Genomic DNA, 18,763 nt, shown 5'->3' with positions numbered 1-18,763 from the left:
TTGATTATTGAAAGGCCTCCAGTAATAAGGTAATTTGTCTGGAACTTAGATGTGGTTTTACAGTATTTGAAAGGGATGGATTTTGAGCCATTGGAAAATCTCTTAAAAGATCTCTGCTAAAACACTTTACCTGTTGACATTAGTTTTTAGCTAAAATCATACTCGACTAAAGTGCTGTCAGAGTAGACTCTGGGGAACAATAGTTTTTTTTCAATGCCAAAAATTATTTTAAGGTTAACCTTATTTTTATGACCTACCTTCTTTGGAAATGGATGAAAGGGATTAACCAGAAAACTTCCAGTAATAGACGTTCAGTATTTAGGCAAAACTACAGGTAGGGTGTGTGTTTTGTTTTGTAGGATTAGTCCCTGATTGCCCTTCGATCAAAATGCATTTTCTGTTCCTAATATGAAGCTTAGTTACAGCAGCTCTCAAAGAATTAGATAGAAATCTATTGAAAGATTTGAAAGTGAAGGTACAGTATTTAGTATTGCAGCTTCCTAAATTTTTGTAGAAATACTGTATTTCTTTGGAAAGGGTGTAAGCAGCAGCTCAATGGCCTAGCAAGTGGATTTGCTGAATATCTTGAATCTTGGCTTGTTAATGAAGATCGCCTGGCTCTAGGCCACATAGTAGCTATGAGACCATGATCAAATTTCTAGTTCACCTCTTAACGCTAGTGTTTCCATTCCTTTACCAAGGGCATGTGTTTAATTAAGGGAGAGAAAATATAATTTTTTTTACTTACAATTTTGTGGGTAAATGTGTGTTAAACTGAGCTTTTGGAGAAGCTATAAGTATCAGGATTTTGATAGGTCGAGAAGCTCGCACTAAGTCAGTATTAGCAGTGTGACTTGTAGACAGCTATTGACGGGGTGAATTTATCTAAATATGTGTATGCTCCAGAATCTAAACTTTGGATGCAATAAGTCATCCAATGGCTTTTATCAATGTAAAAGTGCTTCAAAATTTTATAACTTACCAGTAATCAGACAATTTGACTCTGCAGTGGAAGTTCACATCGCACAGTTGTTTCCCCATCCAAATAGAAGCATCCGTACTGCTTTTTTTCCAATTACAACTCTTGTGATATAACATGGTACCAATGGCATCCCTTTCCCAGGAGGGCAAATATTTTCAAAAAATTTCATCCTCATTGTTAAGATACTAATTGTACCTAGTTATAAAATAGAAAGTTGATGGAAATAGGAAGAATAATACACTTAATGGGGAAAACCTGAGAATGTTAGCAAGTACGAAGGCAAGGCAAGGTTCATTAGAAAAAACTACTATATTTTATAGATGTCTAACTTTTGAGAATTTCACCCCTCTTTATTGAGAAAAAAATATAATTTTGTTAATTATGCAGTTTATCCTCTCACTGCTCGAAGTGAGGCTAGCAAGGAAGGAGTTTGTATTGCACATGAATGCAGAGATGATAATTCTTGTAAAATGGAGTTTTAGAAGCAATTTCATTGGACTACAACTTCAGATTTAAATGGGACGAGAGACCTAGCATCCCTAATAACCAATTTTGTAATTCTAGACTCTCTCCCAAATCTATATGGCTAATCTCCATTGGGGTAACGTCATCAGTGCACATCATGCAATGCACTGTAGGCATTACTGTACTTAGTCTTTGCAGTATTTTGTTTGCCATTAGCAGCACTCGATTTATTTCTTCTCACTTTGTTTACATTCATGTTTCCTTCTATCTTGCTGTCCAACTTCTTAACTTTTAAATAGCGTAATTGCAAGGTTTTCCCATGCAGTACTTCAGTACTTGCACATGGCTGTTGAATAACTTTCTATCCCCCCCCTCTGCACTGGGTTTATTAAGTCCAAATTCCATAAATAAAATCCGATTGAATCCTAGCTAGGTGTTTATAAAAGTTTATATTAGTTGATACATTACAAACTTCGAAGGATTTATGTAATGAGCTATTTATTTTAGTTAGGAAGATAGCAGTTTCAGCTATCTAATTGTTATTTTTATATGTATGAAGATAATGCTTGTAATTCAATTTAATCCATTGTTTGCTCCATTCAGTCAAAGTAACGATCATTAATATAAGGTCATTGGATCTTTTTATACATGAAAACTGACATTTGATGAAATTCCATTTCTCACAATATTTTTAGGTTAAGCAAAGTACCAGTATTCTCGATGGCTTTTTGGAAGAAAAAAGATGAATGCATAACCTTACTAAGGGAAGAGCAGCCACCATCTAATCCAGCAGGAAGCTCATGTGATGGTTAACTCGAAACCATTAGTACAGTTAAGCTATTCTTCTCCAACACTGGTTCTTTTAAATTATTTTCGAATGTCTATATAGAGGAGTATCTACAGGTCTTCTAACAGTTTGAGAGTTAATGCTTTTGTAAAAATATTTAACTTTGTCTATACTGTATAGTCTTGTTTTGTGTTTTTAGTATATTTATTTCATTCATAAGGTATTATGCAAATGTATAGCACAAATTTAATTGCTTTGCACAGGTCTAAATTCATTGAAATATAAATTGTCAAGTGATTATAATCGGAGTAGGTCTAAATTCATTGAAATATTATAATCAGAGTACACAATTGATTATGATATTTGGTAAAGTAATGAGAAATTCTGGTAAATATGAGAAGTTCCACCAAACAAGTATAGCAATAAATGGAGAAAAAAAAATTTGCAAAAATACAACATAATGCATATAGATATCTTTTATTTAAAATTCATAAAATGAACCTTATGTTAACACATTACAATAAATTTACTATTATAAACAATGTATTATAGTAATGTCAGTTCTATAAGTACACATTTATCATTTGTCATTCACAACCAAGTACTCTAAACAAACATTAAATACAACCTTTTAGTAATGTATACATTGGTAAAAATAAAATATAACCTTTTTATGTGAAAATACATAGCTTCAAAAATAGTCATTAAAATCCATAATTGGCAAAGAATTAAAAAGATAAATATCTGTATCAAAATATAAAAGGGGTAACTTAAGTCATTGAAGTAAAAATAAAAAGTAGCGTAAAGGCTTACTTTAAAAATAGTAGTTTACAAAACATACAAGAGCAAATATTTTATCTTTTGAAAATACTTTGTGCCAGTATTTGTACACTGTTGAGTTTGTATTTAAATGAAAAACTGAATTTTGACTAATATTTCTATGCTCACCTGCTTGTTCATGTTGCTTTCATCTCTGGAAGCTTGGTATGTAGACATTACCATTTCAAATATTTAATTATCCCATTTTCTTTCCAATATACTAACCCTTTTAGTAAAGTAATGATTTGCCAACATATGTCTTATCACTTCTTCAGTCTCCATGTCGAAATAATTTCCTATCCTCATGATGCTACTAGTCAGTGAGGAGGTTAAGACATGAATTAAGTAAAGTGAGTATAGAAATAATTTTATTATTAAAATAACCTATTTCTATGAACATCACTTTGTTTTGGTGTCAGGTATGCCAGAAAATCCAAAATCAATTGTGTTGCCGACTCCCACATGTTAGTGGTGGTGGGTGAGGGTAAGAAATGGGGCATTTAGTTTCTCATAATTAAAATACCCTAGACTTGTCTGTAGTCGATGCTTTCGGGTACATTTTAACTCCAGAGTGATATTTATACATTATCACCTAATTACTCATTTGTATATACAGTAAAACTTAATTTCCATAGAAATATAAGCGTATAATTTCACAAAAAAAAAAAAATGAAAAAAATAAAATTTGAATACTACTAAGTTAACCAATTAAAATTTACCATACTACCAGAGCACATCCCTGTAGCTGCTACAGGTCCTTAAGCCCAACAATTGACATGTAAATCAGGACGAGATAATTTAGAGAATGTAGATTTGGTACACCAATGAAGTGCCTCTAAAATCTTTACCAAGCATAATGATTTTAGGAAAACAATTTTTTTTTATAGCTCTACTGTACTGTACCAAGAATGTTATGAACGCAATAGTCCCAGGATTCTTAGCATTTGGAAATGGGGGCTATCAGGCTATCATCCTAGGGAACACTTGATCAAAAGACCTGCACTTTCTTTGGAAACTTTGAACCTCTCACAAAAAGGAATTCTTTGATTTTTGGATGGACATGAATGGGAAAGTACACAATTATGTTTATTCAAAACTTTATCTTTCTTTATTGCCTCCAAATCATTAGGGAAGTTTTCATGATAACATTATTACATCATTTAACCAAATTTTTTAATCTACATTAAAAATTAGTGAGTTGTATTTCATTGATAACTTGGATATGAAAATGGTTCTCTGAACTAATGAAGACTGAAGGATAGAGGAATATGGGAACTCTGTTCAATTACAGCCAACGCCCACAGATTGAGGCAATCTCTCCCTGTATCCTTACCTGATAATTGATTCAGTTCATACTACATGCCTGATTATAAGGGACATTAAAATCTTTAATTTTTCCCTGTTCTCTAGTCAAAGGAACTGTTGGGTGTTCAATTAATGATAAATCTGGGAGAATTACTTTAAATCGCTACAATAAATCTTAAAAATCTGAAAATGTGGTAGCATGTTATTGTGGTTAACACTGATGTCTCATTGCTTTATAATGAAAGGAAAGAAAATTTGGAATTTTTCAATTTGTTCGGGGCAAAATTGGGTTTTTTTTTTTTTTTCTCCAATTTGTTCGGGGCAGTCAACATAGACTTCCGGAGATGATAACAATATGAATATCAGATGATGTCTACAAAAAATTTAAACTTATCAGTAAAAATTGTAATATTTGACAACTCAATAAGAATGCATAGACTGTAAACCTAGCATTGGTTACAGTAACAAAAATTTGTACAGCTAAACTGTCCTTAAGCTAATCGCACATGTGATAATACTGCCCACTCACATTAAATAACCCTTGGCACTTAGTTAAGTTACTTGTAGAAATAGTAAACATTTTAAATAGAACTATGACCCCCATATAATATATATACATTCATACTTGCAGCACCATTTTAGATATAAAAGGTACTGCACTTTATACTTCAGGACCACAGAGCATTTATTCAAGTTTTGAAAGTCATTGATTGGTGATTGTATACTTTATGCTTTCAATGTCTTATTAGACCTATGTGTAGGAGAGTTTAAAAAATGCAAATGGAATTACAAAAAATAAAATGAAAACATAGTAATTATTACGAACACACACACAAAGAAATTTGGAATGTTAAGTGTTGCTTAGTAAATATAAGAAACCCCTAATATATACTGTACACCCCTTCAAAAGATTATTGATTTTGAGGTGACGACTAGTTCCATCAGTTTTTTAAGGATGAAAAGGCTTTGTTGAGTATAAACGATCCGTAAATGATGTAACTAAATTCTAATAATTAAAATTCTTAAAATGGGCAGGTTCCTAAATAAATCATATTTGCTCTTGGTAATGTATGAGATTTCAACTTATAAAAAATGTCCCCTTATACCTTACTGATGCAGTAAGGTTATTTTCTTATAAAGCCTAAGTCATGACACTGCAGTCATTCTTTTTGTAAGTTAATAGTTTTCTGAGTTGAGTGATTAGCAGTGTGTTACCTTTAATATCAATTGGCTATACTGAAACTACAGAGATTCATCAGGAAGAGAAAAAGAAATTGTTCCATGAGGCTCTCAGAATTAATAATAACCAAAATTCAGCCACTTAAAAAATATAGAACTTTTTAAGAATAACTTGAAAGACAAAATAAAATCTGATCGAAAATTCAAAGTTCGAGCTGTGTGTATTTGCACAGGATGTTCTTAATCATAATTGATATTTCCAGTATTGTAAATTAAGATTGCCTTGTAAAATTGTGAAAATTTTGAAATTACTTTAGCTGACCTGTAATTTGAAATACTTTGCAGACTGATTTTTAATAAGGGATGTCATGAATTGCCAAATTTAACCATAAAAACACATTATTATTACCAAATTAGGTCCAAACATTTCAAGAGTAAATGGTTTATATTTTAGATCTTTTAGCTGGTCAAGTACAATTTATATAGATCTTTGTCATTTCATCTTGGAGTTTTACAGCTCAAGAAAAATATTAGTTCACTTTTCCTTGTAAGGCAAACACTTCAGCTTTGGTTCTTGAAAAGTAAGTTTCTATTTTTTAAATGAAATTGCAAAAGCTGTTCAACTGGTAATCTAGTCTGTATTCACATTTATAACTGCAAACAAATATTTTTAAAAAAATCAAAGTATCAGTCGGTTAATAGAACATAGGCTGCTATTTTTAATCGGGTTTCAAATTAGCCTAGGAATGATGTATGTGTAATCAGTCTGACTTGTATATGAATTTCAATAATACCTAGTATATATACCAGAGTGAGTGGTGGTGATTCTATCTAAAGATTGATACTTGAAATGTACTAGGGTCTAAGATTGAACAGGTTTTTGTTATTAATGGAATTTTTTTTTAGATAATGGAAATAAAACCTTGTTTGAAATATGCAATTGGCATTCATACGACTGTGTGCAAAACAAGGTATTGTGATGAGAACATTATGGTTTTGAAATAATGACATTTATACTGTATATGAATTTTTAAAAACTTCAATTATTTTTTCATAAAGAATTTTAATTGTAGATAATTAGTATATTTTCCAAAGTTAAGTAAAAATTCTGTAACCCCAAGCAAGTTTCAATTTAGATAATCTTTAGAGAAGTATGATATTTAAAATTATTAAAATCTTAACTGAATATCTGAAGAAAAGTAGTACAAGTAATGTCATTAATGGCAAGCTATAAATTTTGGAGTAATTTTCAACAATATTTAAAATTCTGAATTATTTGTAGTGAGTTTTTAAAGCATGTATTAAATATAAATCTTGAAAGCTTTAAGACTTTAAATATACAACTATAAAATAGAAAAACTCAACAGCGGTAGCAAAATTAAAAGTTTTGTAACCACTGTAAGTCGTTAACTTATTAACCTTACTGTGCATTGTTGATGCCATCTCTTATGCAATACAAGGTAAATAAATAAACTGCCATTTCCTATAGTCTTTAGTTAGTGCCCATCAATCTTGGTTAGTTCGTTTGAGCAGTGTTTGATTTGTTTTGTATGAATGTGAATTAAATAATGTATTTATTATTTTAATTAAAACTTATAATTAAAGATGTAACATTTACCTCATGCTCTTTTATTAATTTGTGTAAATTTCAGGTCATAAATTTGGTTAAAGTAACAATTTTGATAATTTATACTAAACTTGCTTGATGTTTATATTAATGCTTCTCCAGAAGCTTGGTTTAATACACTGACTGACCCGTAAACTTTTTAAATTTCTCACCATTTTCTGTCCCTTCATTAGATACATGACCTTAACAAAGGAATGGAACCTTCTAGAGGTAAGAGAAAAGCCCCCCGCCCCCAGAACTGCCGCACAAGATATTCTTTGCCTCTTCTGTTTTAAAGTCGAGGATGGCCATGTAAACAGTATATGAACATCAGGTGAGTATAGTTAATAATAAATTGTATTAAAATTGTTTATATCTATGAACTTTCCCTGATGTTCACATTGCTGACTACCACACACTGTTGGAAATGAGCACAATTGAAGGAAAAAAGATAATTTTAAATGCAAGTTAACGCTACTTCCAACAAACCATCTCATATTTGGTCAATGGGCCATAGGGAACCCTAATCCCATAGAACAAATTAGGGACAATATCTCTGCTACATTTTTGTTCAAATACAGCATTACAGCTCTTATTGGACAAAGAAAACACTTTCATCCAGTTTTATTAAAGGGATGTGAAGAAATTTAGGCAGACTAATAGCCTGAATTTTTTCTTTTTTATTTAGATCTGAAGGAAGGCAAGCGATAAGTTCGTCAAAGCCTACCTTGACAGGCAATGCTGGCAGGAAAAGTGTTTGGGTTGTAATATCCTTAAGATATATTTTCCATAGGTTAAAATTGTTCCTTTTAATTACTGTAAACATTCAAATTCTAGATAATTGACCTTACAACTGTAGGCATTTATCTATCGGAGTACATCTGCTTTAATGTACTTGAAACTGACAGATCTAATACTAAGTACTTCAGGACAGATTCCATATGTCTTAGAGGCAGAAATTGTAAGTTTCTTTTTGGTAAAAAAAAAAAAAAAAAAAAAAAAACTTGAGCATGCTAGTTCTAGTCATTGACAGATAGTTAGTCTCGCACAAATCAAAATAAGCGTTCCACTGTCTTAATTATATGCTACTGATACTGTTTTTTTAAAGCCTACATACAGTATATGCAGACACTAAAGATATTTGAAAAACTTTTAACTTCCAGGAATAAGGTGGTTAGTTTCCATGTAGTCGGAACTAGCACAAATGGTTTTGGATGTTTCACCTTGGAGATTGTTTGAGCAGATTGACTGTACAGAAACTACCTTCCAATCTTAGGATCTGGCACAAATGAAAAGAAAAAAATATCCCTTTGTTTAGTGATGTTGCAAACATGTCTACACTCGGCAATCCCACCACTTCCAACACTCAACATATTAACAGATGTAGATACCATTCACTCTGCAAAATCTGATATTTCCCGCCTAGCTGGTGACAATTTTCTCAGAATGAACTTGAGAAGTAGTGATTCCTCTCTGATTAGGTCATGATACTCGACCAGTTCGTAAGCTATCCAATACAGGGATGATCTTGTAACCCCTTGGTTGCCATCATATTGTCTGAAAACACCAGCAGTCTTCCCTACTACTAGTGGGTCCTGATCTTGAAGAGAGTTTAATATTGTTAGTACAGTAACTCTAGGCAAATGATGTTTAGTTTTGTCTCCTGCATGGTGCATTTTACTAAGAGAAGTACATGGTTCCGAGTTGTTCCCCACCCTTCCTTTGATGTCTGTGAATAAAGATAGGTATAGGATTTTCATCTCCATAGATACTGACAATTGACTGTAATCATTCCAACAATTCAAAAGCAGTTGGTTTATCACAAGTGGAATAGTTATGGTGTCTAGATTTGTCGTCTTGCCATGTGACTGTAGATGAAGTTGAAAAACCCTTTCAGGCAGGTCAGAAGGACAAATTTCTCTTGAGGTTTGCACCATAGGTTTCAATGTTTTGAATTTTTTTTAGTAAAAGAAGAATGATCCTCATCTCCAACAGAACAACCTGGAAAGGAATTGTTGCTATTATCACTCCCAAATAAAGAATCTACCGAGTCAAGAGCTAAGAGGGACTTCCTGAAACTATCTCGACAAATCCAACAACCTGAGAAACCAAACTGGTTAAAATCAAAGCCTCTTACATTTATCTCTCAAAACTAGCCAATTGTCCAGGTGTAAATAACCTTGTCGTGAGGCAAAAACACAGCCACTTTGATGAACATTTGACCTCTTGACAAAGCTAAAGTATTTCCATGAATTTACATGAATCTGAATGGGAATGGAAAATATGCAGAACTGCTGAGGTTTTCATTCAGAACTTTGCGAGTACTATGAATGACGAAACGTCTAGAACTCTTCTCCAACCTCCTGTGCTTTAGAGAACTAGAAATAACCGGTTTTAAAACCCTAGGGAAGGGTTTATGATCTCTTCTATTACATTTTCCCCTCAAAGTTTCACTGTCTATAGTTGTTGAATCTGAGCTTTTGCTGTATTGGTAAGATAAATTTAATACAGAACTGGTTTTTGTGATAAAGGTGGGTTGGAAGCTGGAGGGATTTGGTAGCCTTCTTTGACCATAGTCATTACTCATGGGTCAGACTGCAGGACTTAACAAATGGAGGTAAGCTTCCCCTACTGGAATTTGGTGGCAAGGACCTTCAAAGTGTTCTAAGATGAGGTTTTAGACTCCATTTGGCAATCCATCTGGAATGCTTTTATGCTATCCATCAAACTAAAGGGCCTATTTGCAGGCATGTCTGAGGTTCAGAAATTCTAAGCAAAGGTGGAAGGTTGAATGTTTTAGAAATCAACATCATGACATCGGATTGAGTTCTGCTCTCTACTTAGCCACTTTTGTATCAATATTAACTACAAACACTGGTTCCAAAATGTGTTGTAATTATTTCTGTTTTTGTGTCTTGGATATTAACCCTACTATAATCTACATTTCTGTTCTCTTAATCTCAAAACACACGGGCTGATAATGCCTCGAATGTTTCATTTTATAGATAATCTAAAATTACTGACAAATCTTGATGTCCTGCTGATTTCTCTTGAGAGACAGTATTGCCCTGACATGATATACAAAGGGAATGCAGGCCATGATCAGCCGGAAGAAATTCCTGTGCACATTCAAATCAGAGGACCTGCTAACAAAACCAGGGGAAGATATCCTGATGCGCAGTATGTAAAAAATTTTAAGAGCATGTGGTACAGAAAAGACAAGGTTTAAGTGGTGTGGCAGTTCTGGGCTTCCCTTTCTCTAAGGGCATGTAAATTAATAAAAGGAAAGAAAATAGGACGATTTTAAAAATTCTTAAGGCAAGTGTCAAACAAAGCTTCTGGAGAAGAAGCAATACAAACATCAGAGGTGGTTCATAAAAAATAATGTACTAACAGTCATCCCCTGTGCAATATCTACAAGTAAATAAAAGGGGAAAATGAGATATTAAGGCTAAAACCTGGCATCTGGGTATCCTTGAGAAAAACTTACACTACTGTTTAACCTTCTGTACAATTATAGTGTTTATATACAAAGTGAATAGGCATATTACTTATAAACAAGGAATGCTTAATATAACAGCCTTAATGTTTTACCTTATGATAAAAACATGCTCTGTTTTATATATATCACATATAAGATTCTCTATAATCACATAAAATGCTGATATGATTCCTATATACAATAAAACACTTGCTAGTGCATCCTCTTCATACTTTGTGAAAGAAAGTGTGAAACTTTGCAGTCCCCAAGATGCAGTATTCAGATTTAAAGCTACTACAGTACAGTATAGCCGACATTATGAAAGGTATACCGACTTTAATAATAGATTATAAGATCAGTGAATAAATAGGATTTCCTCTGTGAGTGTTAACATTTCTATACAGGTGCAAGACTATATAAAAGAATGCATGTTCATACATCCTGAAACCTACTATACGCTACATTATTACCTGATACTATATACGTTAGTCTACATGAGCTAATGTGAAGTTTTTAATAAACCTCATTGGATCATTTCCTACGGTATATCAATAATGAGAACAAAGTACCATCCTATTCTAATATGCTTGAATACTGTCAGAAAAAAATGGATTGCAGTGGTCATGCTAAAATTTTTTTAATTTTCATTTTAAGTTTAGAAAAATATTGTACTCGAGTAAAAAAGATTTAGCATCACTAAGTACTTTTAAAACTTCTTAAAACCATTTACAAAATAAAAAAAGACTGGTCTATTGTAACTATATGCAAAAAATTGATTTACAAATAACCCCTCTAAGCTCTCGTGGCAACTTGAGAGAATTCTTCAATGTCAGAGTCCCCAGAATCAGGAGCATCATGGTCCAGGTCTTCTGTTGCAACTTTTTCAAATCCTTGGTGCTTGTTAAGAAGTGAACCTAAATTCAGGCCATTTTTGTGCTTGGAAGGGATGCCACGAATAGAAGAGCTCAGAGTTCCATTACTAAGGGTTCCCATTCGAAAACGTCCTGTTTGAAAGAATAAAAAAAAATTACAAGTTACATGGCATGAAACTTTAGTTTTGACACTTTTATTCATCATGTAAAGTTTTTGTACATGGTTGATTGAATTTATATAGTGGAAATAAGAGTGATTCATGGATTTGATGACATTCCATAAAAGCACATCACCTGCATACTAATGAATCTATTGTTAGCCAAGAGACCAGTCATTACAGTTATCACACCCATATCCAAAGTGTGTGTGCACTACTCATATCATGGACTATACTCTAATTTTGTAGTTTACCCTAGAAAACAAGCTAGTTGCATATGCAGATGATGCTCTTTGCATCAATTGAACCTCCTGGAGTGCCCCTCTTAATGAGAGAATGCCTTGATGAAGTCATTGAGCTTCAGCACGGCATTTCATTCCCGTGCTGAATCTTGGTGACGGGCAAGAGGGCTCTCGAACTTCGGGAAATTGCTCCCCCAGTTCGAATCTAAATTTCTCTCTTTCATCTTTTTCTTCTGCTTAATATTACTTCAACCTTCTAATTTTATCAAATTTCCTTTCTTTCATCTTGCTGTCCTATTTCTATGATTATTATTTTTCTTAGTTATATATATATGTAGATGTATGCATATATATATATATATATATATATATATATATATATATATATATATTTATTTAATTTTATTTGTTCATTTATTTATTTATCTATTTTTTTTTTCTATTTTATTTAAATGGCGTGGATATTTCCACATTCGTTATTACTGCCTGCTTAGATGAATGGGAGAAGGGATCACGGTTGGGAGGTATTCGCATTCAAAGCTATATATGAGAGTATTGGATGATCTCAGCCATCCCAAAGATGGTTTGGACCTTTTTGGCGGAACTACTCTCAAGGGTTGGGTCATCGGAATCCAGGGGGATCCAATCCTTGAGGTGGGACTCTTGGCTTTTGGCCGGAAGCCCATCATTACAGATATGGGGAGGATGACTCCATATTACTTTGGTCTCAGTCCTAACAGGCGGGTTCAGCTTACACCTGTGCCTCTATATCTGTTTTGATGCTATCCTTCGGGTAGGGTATGGAGTGGACCATCGGGGAAATATACTCTCATTGTGCCGATAGTGGAGAATGCAAATTTCCTTTCCAACGTATGATACTTTCTTATAATTCTCAAGCAGGTACCCCAACAAAACAACAAAAAACCTGAAAATCCCACCCTTAAATATGGACCCTTCAAATACTGACTCCCCATCCCCTGGATTTGCTGACTCCCCCCCGGCACTGTTGACGACTTCTGCTACTGTAATTAAGGAAAACTCTGTTGACGACCTTCGAACTAAAAAGGACCACTCTACTGATGTTAAAAAATCTAGCAATTTGGGTAACACAGGGAAACTACGATTCCTTCATGTTTCCCAAATCCCATTAGAGACAAATTATGATGATATATATAGAGCATTTGAGTGCTATGGATTGATAAAGGAAATAAGGATGCGACTTGGAGATGAAAAATGGGACTCTTGGATATCTTTTGAAAGTCATGATGAAGCGTTTAATGCCATAAGTAATATTAGTAGTATCAAAATTAACGAATTGAACATCATGGGAGCTCTTTGTGATAAGGTCCCAAAGGAATTGGATGTGTACAAACCTGCTGATTGGTTTGAAAAAGATAGAAATGTACCCATGCCTTCACAGAGAAAACCCAAACCACCAATGTGGCTCTTAGCTGAACCTAAAGGGATAATAGGGAATTATTTTAAGATATGTAAGTTTATCCAAAAAAAAGTAGGAACCATAGCACCTGGAGATATATCTCGTTTTGGGAAGAACAGTTATCTCATCCATGCCAAATCTTCGACTCAGTCTGCAATACTGTCTAACTTACAGACAGGCAGTGATGAAATTACATTGGAAATGAAACCTCATCTAAATTTTAGTTATGGAAGGGGAGTGGTCTTTAATAAGGACCTATACGAATTTACAGAGGAGGAGATACTTTCTATGTGTCCATTAAATGTATGGAAAGTGCATAAGGTTCCTGGAACTTCATTGATTATACTTACTTTCCAGGATGCTGATGTACCTTCCCATATTTTTATTGAAAATGAAAGGATTAAAGTTTGGCCTTTCAAACAAAAGCCCCTGCAATGTTTTAATTGTTTTAAATTTGGACACCCATCCAAAGTTTGCAAAAATGGAAAAATGTGTGGTATTTGCTCCAAAACTTATCATGGAGAAATGTACACTTGAGGCCAGGTGTTCAAATTGCAATTTGAATCATAAATCAACTGATAAGAGATGCGAACTGTATAAGTTGGAGGAAGCTGCCCTAAACAAATCAAGTTTAGAACACATAAGTGTGGGACATGCAAAAAGAATGTTGAATAAATCAACCAGCTATGCAAAGGCCTTAAAATCAAAGGTAAATTTACCACAGGAGACAGCAACCCCACCTAGCACTGCCAGTAATTCTAAGAAAAGAAATGCAACCTCTGATGATAAAGTACTGCATGACAAAGTAATCGTATTGCCTTCTGAGGCTTTGCCACAGCGTATTAAAAATGGGTCATTGCCCATTTCTGTACAGCCTTCGTCCCCCATTACCAACAATAGTACTAACCTCTCCCAGGCCATGTCCTTGCCTGATTTGATGGAGATGCCACCTGACACCAAGTTACCAGGTGCACCTGTATTGGGGAAGGTGCAAAAACCTGGTAGCTCAAAACCTACTAATCGGAAAAGAGAGAGACCTCCATCTCTCTTGCCCCCTTCCATAAGAAATATCAAAATTACGACGTCAAATTAATATGATGATTTGTCTGTTGATATTTCTGATCTGGAAGTCAATTTAAATAAATCAGAAATTCAAGTGGAGGTCCACCAACCTCCTCAACAATCAGATCAAAAAGACAAAAAGAAAATCATAAATTCTAAACCCAATCTATCAAGACCTTCTTTAATAAAACCACCTAAAAATAGTGTTAGATCAAAAACTGCTAATGGGAAGACTCCATCCAAGGGGTCTACCAAATTATAAACCATAGTTTTTTCCTCCATTTTGCAATGGAATTGTCAGGGTTTAAGGGCCAAATATGAAGAACTTAAGCTCCTTATTCATGAGCATTCCCCCATAATTATTTGTCTACAGGAGAGCAAACTTGATCATAATACCCCTTGTCCTCGCGAATACATTAGTTATAGGACACCATATGATCACCAAGTGGGGAGCCATGGCGGAAGTCTCATATACGTTCGTCGAGATGTTCCCCAAGTTTCTCTGTCTATTCGTACACCTCTGCAGGCAGTGGTTGTACAGATTGACATAGGGCGAAAATATACAATTTGTTCTCTGTACTTGCCTCCAAATGATAACATTTTGTATGACAACTTAGTGGAGGTGATTCAACAACTCCCTCAACCATTTCTTTTACTTGGAGATTTGAATGGTAGACATCCTTTGTGGGGTGATGTTTTAGCAAACACGAGGGGAAATATCATATCAATTGTGGAAAATGAAGATGTGGGACTCCTTAATACAGGAGAGCCCACACACTTTCATGTCCAGACAGGTACCTTGTCATGTATTGACCTAGCAATCGTAAGCTCTAATTGCCTAATCGACTTCGATTGGAGAACATTAGATGATTGGCATACTAGTGATCACGCACCAATCATTATAAACACCAACAATGGTCCACCTTTACAGGGATCGCCACGATGGAATCTTGACAAGGCGGACTGGGATAAATTTCGTGAGCTAAGCGAAATTGAGGGGGATGCAGGACAAGTTGAAAATATCGATGATGCCATAGACTTACTGAATGGAACTCTCCATACAGCAGGAGTCAATTCAATTCCAAAAACAACAGGGTTATTCAAACGACGACCAGTCCCGTGGTGGTCTTCAGAACTAACTGCCCTGCACAGAGCCACAAGAAGATCTTTAACACGATTGCGTAGACGCAGAACTGATGAGAATTTAATTATGTACAAGAAATGTAGAGCACAGTTCCGTCGTGCCATGAAAGAAGCAAGGCGCCAGTCATGGATGTCTTTTGTTTCCTCCATTAACAGTAGAACACCACCATCTTCTGTGTGGAGGAAAGTAAAAAAGATAGCTGGCAAATTCACCCCCAACCCACCACCAGTGTTGAAGGTGAATGGCCAGTATGTAACTGAAGCAAATGAAGTTAGCAATGCCCTGGCTAATCATTTTTCAAATGTATCCAGCAAGTGTGAAGGAGCCCCTGGTCACCAGTATAGGAGCGCTGAAGAAAAGAAAATTTTAAATTTTGCAACAAGAAGGGAAGAGTCGTATAATTCTCCTTTCACTGAAAGAGAATTTGATTCCGCACTTGCTCATTGCAATAATACAGCCCCTGGACCCGATGGAATTCCATATGCAATGATTAAACATGTACATTTTAATACAAAGCTATTTATTTTAAGTATTATTAATAGAATATGGCATAATCATAGTTACCCAAGTGTTTGGGAACTAGCCATTATTTTAGCCCTTTTAAAACCTGGTAAAGAAAGTTTTTAGCAGCAAACTATCGTCCTATTGCATTGACATCTTGTTTATGTAAAATCATGGAGAAGATGGTCAATGCAAGGCTGATGTGGTACCTTGAAAAGAAAGGTATTTTATCACCGATTCAATGTGGATTCCGAAAAATGCACTCAACGACTGATGTGTTGATACGACTAGAGTCTTCTATTTGTGAAGCCTTTGCTTCCAAACAGCACCATGTTACAGTATTTTTTGACCTTGAAAAGGCATATGATACCACATGGAGATATGGTATACTTAAAACCATTCATGAATTGGGATTGAGAGGAGAGCTGCCACTATTTATTCAAGCATTTCTTTCACGTAGAGTTTTTCAAATGAGAGTTGGGGAAACACTATCTGAGAGTAAGTGCCAGGAAGAAGGAGTTCCTCAGGGTAGTGTGCTGAGTGTAACCCTTTTTGCACTAGCAATTAATGGGATATCCTCAGCCATTCCCCAGGATGTTCTCTCAACATTATTTGTGGATGATCTCTCAATATCATTTGCTGGCACCAGAATGGCAATGGTTGAGAGAAAAATCCAACTCTCTATTGATAAAATTATCCAGTGGGCTGACATGAATGGATTTAAGTTCTCGACAAGTAAAACTACCGTTGTCCATTTTTGTCATATCCGGGGAGTACATCCAGACCCGGATATATACATTAAAGGTCAACGGATACCATGTGCAAGAGAAGCTAAATTTTTAGGTTTGATATTTGATTGTAGGCTGACATGGGTTTCTCACTTAAAAGCATTAAAAGCTAAATGTGTTGAAGCTCTGAATATCTTAAAAGTATTGTCCCATACATCGTGGGGGGCAGACCGCAATACCATTTTAAAATTATACAAGGCCTTGATTTTTTCCAAAATTAGTTATGGTTGTGAGGTATATTCTTCAGCCACCCCAAGCCTGTTAAAAATATTAGACTCGATACATCGTGCAGGTATTAGATTGTCTACTGGAGCTTTTAAAACCTCGCCTATCCCAAGTCTCCTTGTTGATGCTGGAGAGTTACCTCTAGACCTTTACCGAATGTCTTCCATTCTTCGGTATTGGTTTAGATTGCAAAGACTCCCTAACTCTCTCGCCTTTCAGACTGCAAGCCTTGTAAGACACGCATCATACTTTGAGTTGCACCCAAAATCTCCTCAACCTTATGGCTTTCGGGTGAAACGATTATTAAATAGTCTGGATATAATTAGAAATAAGGTACTTCCATTCAAGGTATCACCAACGCCTCCATGGAAGTTACCAGAGATATCTTTTTGTAAATATTTTATTGGAGATAAGAAGAATATGTCAGACCTAGAAGCCAGGTTTCTTTTTAATGAACATGTTAGAGAACATAGAGGATCAACTTTTATCTATACTGATGGCTCCAAATCTGATGCTGGCGTTGGATTTGGAGTACATAGTAATGGTTTTAATTGTAGAGGTGCACTTCCTCTGACCGCTTCCATATTTACTGCCGAACTGTATGGCATATTAACCGCTATTGAGAAAATAGCGTTGGAGAAGGAGGGTAATTTTACAATTTTTAGTGATGCAAGGAGTGTCCTTCAAGCTATGGAAGTTTTTAATTCTAATAACCCTCTAGTTTTAAAGATTTTAGAATGGCTTTTCATTATTGGACGGAGAGGTATAACAGTTCAATTTTGTTGGGTTCCAGCACATGTAGGTGTGTCCGGGAATGAGAAGGCAGATTCACTGGCTAAGGAGGCTGCATCAGAGTTGCTGCCAAGAAGGTATCCCATTCCCTGTGATGATTTCTTACCTGACATCAAGAAATTGGTTTGCAATAAATGGCAACAGCAATGGGATAGTCAAGATGGCAATAAAATGCGAGAGATAACAAATGACATATCTCCTTGGAGGTATAATATGATGCCCCGAAAATGGGAGACGTCTCTTTGTCGTCTCCGTATTGGTCACACTCGGTTGACACACGAGTTTCTGCTGAAGGGCCAACACCAACCGTATTGTGACGACTGTGTTGTACCTCTAACAGTAAGGCATTTGTTGACCGAATGCCCCAATTATAACAACTTGCGGAATAGATATTTGTTTGAGGCTCGAGGTGAGGGTGGCAGGTTCATCCTTGCCAAGATTCTTGGAAATGATGTGTCCTACCATGCAAGTGGCATTTTTAGATTTATCTCAGAAGCAGGTCTTCTGAAAAATATTTAACTTTTATGACATTCAACTTTTATGATTTTAATTGAATACTCTTATTTTTTATTTTATTTTATCTTTTATTTTTGTATACATAAATTAAATGTTACCGGCGTCAATGACCTCAGATGTCAGGATGCCTGAAAACTTTAAATCATTCATTCATTCCTGGAGTACATGGTGCAAATTATGGGGCCTGAAGTTGAATCATAACAGGGTAATTCAAGTATGATTGTAAGTAGGTCAAGGACAGTGGCTCCTCAACAACCATATCTCAGGATGAATAATTTAACTATACAGCTCCCCCATTAAGGTGCTATTGCTTTTCTTAATCTTTCTACTCAGAGGTATAGGAATCTTTAGTTTTATTTCATGCCTGCTCCTGCGGTTGAGCCTGCGGTTTCTTCCTTTCT

At 35.0% G+C, this 18,763-nt stretch overlaps 2 protein-coding genes across 4 annotated transcripts in view; one reads left to right on the top strand and one right to left on the bottom strand.

The window, feature by feature from the left end:
• The window catches only part of LOC137627680 (uncharacterized), a 180,797-nt gene extending 178,096 nt beyond the window's left edge, over positions 1 to 2,701 (top strand). Inside the window, exon 10 of the mRNA XM_068358880.1 lies at positions 2,143 to 2,701. Coding sequence (XP_068214981.1) covers positions 2,143 to 2,260 — 118 coding nt within the window. The 3' untranslated portion in view covers positions 2,261 to 2,701. The remainder of the gene's footprint in view (positions 1 to 2,142) is intronic.
• The window catches only part of LOC137627681 (peptidyl-glycine alpha-amidating monooxygenase B-like), a 286,462-nt gene continuing 270,095 nt past the window's right edge, over positions 2,397 to 18,763 (bottom strand). For all 3 annotated transcript variants that reach the window (XM_068358881.1, XM_068358883.1, XM_068358882.1), the window contains one exon: positions 2,397 to 11,628. In XM_068358881.1, the coding sequence (XP_068214982.1) occupies positions 11,417 to 11,628 (212 nt within the window). In that variant the 3' untranslated portion in view covers positions 2,397 to 11,416. The remainder of the gene's footprint in view (positions 11,629 to 18,763) is intronic.

This window comes from Palaemon carinicauda, chromosome 35 (assembly GCF_036898095.1).
Source record: "Palaemon carinicauda isolate YSFRI2023 chromosome 35, ASM3689809v2, whole genome shotgun sequence".
Classification (NCBI taxonomy): Eukaryota; Metazoa; Arthropoda; class Malacostraca; order Decapoda; family Palaemonidae; genus Palaemon; species Palaemon carinicauda.
This window is presented reverse-complemented; position numbering and strand designations above follow the sequence as displayed.